This window comes from Nyctereutes procyonoides, unplaced genomic scaffold (assembly GCF_905146905.1).
Source record: "Nyctereutes procyonoides isolate TBG_1078 unplaced genomic scaffold, NYPRO_anot_genome, whole genome shotgun sequence".
Taxonomy (NCBI): Eukaryota; Metazoa; Chordata; class Mammalia; order Carnivora; family Canidae; genus Nyctereutes; species Nyctereutes procyonoides.
This window is the reverse complement of record NW_026574973.1, coordinates 78,787-82,733: the sequence shown is the minus strand read 5'-3', so window position 1 is coordinate 82,733 and position 3,947 is coordinate 78,787. Positions and strand designations below refer to the sequence as shown.

The 3,947-nt window shown below is 41.4% G+C and overlaps 1 gene segment (V, D, J or C); it reads right to left on the bottom strand.

The window, feature by feature from the left end:
- Positions 1-1,678: 1,678 nt before the first annotated feature.
- LOC129509132 (T cell receptor alpha variable 9-2-like) lies at positions 1,679-2,209 on the bottom strand. The segment is given in 2 exon segments: positions 1,679-2,013; positions 2,131-2,209. Coding segments are annotated over 2 exon segments (381 nt in total).
- Positions 2,210-3,947: the final 1,738 nt, after the last annotated feature.

Below are 3,947 nucleotides of genomic sequence, written 5' to 3'. Positions count from 1 at the left end.
AAAAATGGTTGATCCCTTTGTTTGTTTCCCAGAGTTATGAGTCTCTCATAGTTTGTCTTCCACTCTAATTTTTCCCTACTCAGATTCTCCCCCTTCCCTTATGGTCTCTTTCACTATTTCCTATATTCCACATAGGAGTGAAACCATATGATAATTGTCTTTCTCCAATTGACGTATTTCACTGAGCATCATACTGAGCATCATACTGAAGTATTTCACTGAGCATCAGTTTCATCCACGTCAAAGTTACTGGCAGGTATTCATCCTTTCTGATGACTGAGTAATATTCCATTGTATATATAGGCCACATCCTCTTTGTCCATTCATCCGTCAAAGGACATCTTAGCTCCTTCCACAGTTTGGCAACTGTGGACATTGTAGCTATGAATATTGGGGTGCAGGTCCCCCATCATTATCCCCAAGACACAGATACACTGAAAAGATGGGTTATCTGACTTTTTGATGTGCTGTTCTTCAGTTCAGTGACTATCTTCCATTCTTCTATAGGATTTGAAAAGTGTCACTACTTATTATATAGGCCCAGGTAAAGAATATGGGTTGTCCATTACTTACAAATTTTCTCATTCAGAACTATGATCTTCCAAACATCCAACACACCCACACACCCACACACACACACACACACACACACACACACACACACACGACACTATATACCATAATTATTAAAATGTAATTGGTGCCACTTTTTCCTAACCCTTTCCAGAGGGTATACCACACACCGGGCACTTCTCTACTATGTGCTACTTCGATACTTCTTTATTTGGTCTGCTCAGCAAGTTTGCATTGCTCCATATTGCTCCATATACATACAGCTCACTCTCTAAAATTTTTCTAATATCAGTCTGTTATCATCTTTTTCTGTTCTCTTTGTCAGTATATGCCCTTTACAATTCCTTACCATCTTTTTAACAGAGCTTCAAGGGGTACAGAGAGGAATATGTATGCCACAACTTCCCTTGGCACTGGAAGACCATCTCACTCAAGGCCTTCTTGTTAGTAGGTTAATGATTTATGTACTTACCAAGATGGAATGAGGGGCACAGTTGTGATTTAGATATGAGCCACTTCCTCCATTATATTTCTGTCCCCATGACTTCATTTTGAATATCAGCCCATGTCTGACACCTGACTTATTAGAGAAGAAAGCAGGGCAGAGGTCCCTGGCCGCTATTTTCCTTGCTGAGGTACACTGCTTCTCCTCCTTTCTTCCCTTCCCTTCTTTTTCTCCTAAAACCTGGTTTGGGGGCTGAAGCTCTCCCATTCCCCCTCCTGTCATACATACTCTGTCATAGGCACACTGGGCAGAAGCCACCTTCTCAGGCACACTGAGTTCCTCTAAAAGTGTCAACCCACCAGAGTGGCTGAACAACTTGTGGGGCTGGACTTTCCCTGCAAGGATGAGCAAGAGACCACTTCATTATTATGTGGTTTTATCTTGAAATTGCTTACACCCTGGCTGAGGAACAACGGTCATCAAACTGTTGTCAAAGTCACCAATGAATAGCCAGGTGGAGAGTATTATCTTGGTTCCTAGGCTCTAGCCTTTTGTATGACTTTGTATCAACCAGGGATGCGTAGGGACTAACAACCACTGACTGCGTTGGAACCAGAGTGGATCAGTCAGAGAGGCTCAGCATCCAGGCCCCTGCTCTGCTCAGAGTTTGTGCTCAGCTCCCCCTGCAGTCCCCATCACTGTGTCACTCATGACACAGTAGTACACAGCTGAGTCTGACACTTGCAGTGAGCCTTTCTTCAAGTGGAAGGATTTGGATGAGCTGTCCAAAGTGGCTTCAAATCCTTTGTTACTTCCCTTCTCCTTGTCTCCTGATGCTTTCAGGAGGAGCTGTGGACCATCCCCCAGATACTGGACATACCAGAAAAGGACCTGGTACCCTGACGTTGAGTAAGTACAATTCATAGTCAAGGAAGCCTCTTCTGAGAGGGTCACCTGGCCTTCAGTCTGGTTCACTGAGTTTCCATGGGTTTGTCCTGGGGGAAAAGAGACCTGTGTTACCTTCAGCACAAAGTCGGTGGATAAAAGGATAGTTAAAGTCTTTGCTGACACAATGGGGGAAAAAATCTAAATTTATGAGGCGTTTCACTTACCAAACATTAAGAATAGGACAATCACGATCCCTGGAGAACACTTCATCTCTAGAGTGTCACTTAAATCATGTTTCTGCTTCTTAACCTGAAGAGACGCTGGGTGACAGAGAAATGATCAGTGGAAGCCCTCATTTCACACAGGAAATGTGATTGAGGGAGGAAGCTGCACCTCCTGGTGGACAGGGACTGAAATGGGTGCGCCTTGGACAGAATCCTCCCAAACTCAACAATCTGTTTCACCCCTGACTTCATGAAGCGCATGCCAGTTTTCGGGTGGCACTTGGAACTCTGAACAGCAGCAATCCTAACCTCTCAGGTCTGTTTTGTTCTTCAGAGACTACCTGATATGGAATTTCTGTAACACGGTATCCCAGAGCATTTTTATAGCTCACAGGGTAGCAATCTTATACAACTTTTTACCTGAACCTTATAATATTCTGATGTATCCATGTGGGCCATCCTATAATCCCCTGACTGCCAGAAAAGAGGTTGGGGTTGAATACAGACAGAACAGTATTAGGAAGGAAAATCATTGCTGAGTGCTTCTGTGTTTTTTGGCTGGCAGTGTACCCTAAAATTAAGAATAGCGGCTTTCATTTTCTACACGTTCACTAAAGAATTTTCAAATTAAAAAAAATAATGAACAAATGCCCTTTACTTGATACCTTATTTCCTTTAGAACCAGATACCTGGTTCTAAAATAATACCAATTGTAATACTACTTTCTTTTCAATGAAAGCATTTCAGAAGAAAAGTCATACTCTTTTATATTCAGATATTTTAATAGTCAACGATTCCTAATTTTCAGACTCATTAAAAAGTGAAGTATATGAATTCTAGACAGAAGAAACATCATACATGAAGTTATCAAATCCCTGTAGAATGATCTGAGTTTTTTATCTTATATTCTCACTGTTTTGTTGACTCCAGCATATGGTGACTAGTGTATGTCAATCAGGCAACAAATACTAATGCTATACTCTTAACAGGTTTTAGACTCAAGGATGCTTTCCATTATGATGCGTTTGTCAAATTTTGTTGCCAAGAGTTACAACAACAACAAATTTCCCCACAATGTAAGAAATCAGGATTATCCAGATAAAGTTTTGGAGAGGGACAAATCTTCTGTAAAGCTCTGTAAACTTTTATCTCTACACACATAGATGCAAGCTTAGCTCAAGCTGTTTCCTTCCCACCCCTTTTCACAGATTCAGAACAAGGAGTTTCATGAGTCCAGAGTCAACATGGGAATGCTTTCTCAGATACAGAGTGAAGGAAGAAATTCAGGCCCGATGTTGCTTGGGTTCAGGTATCCCTTCCTTTCCCTCCAACTTCCAAATCACATTGTCAAAATCTGCCACAAAAGTCTGCTAGAAAGGAATTTTGGACAAGCCACTACAAATTTGTATTCAGTTATGTAGGGAGAATCCCAAAGGGGTTGCAATGATGCTGGTTGAAAATGAACGGGGCTGAATTGATGGATTGAGCACTGGGTTTTATACTACAAGTTGGCAAATTATATTTAAATGAATATTTTTTAAAAAATAACAATTTAAAAAAAGAAATTAAACAGAGGGCTTCTAGGTGGCTCAATCAGTTGAGCTTCAGGGTCTTGGTATCAACTGGGGTCATGATCTCAGGGTTGTAGGATGGAGCCCTACATGGGACTCTGAGCTCTCCAGGAATCTGCTCAAAAGTCTCTGCTTTCCTCTCATCCTCCCCACCGCCTCACCTGCCACCCATGCTGGCAGTCTCTCTCACTCTCTAAAATAAATAAATAAATAAATAAATAAATAAATAAATAAATAAAGTCTTTG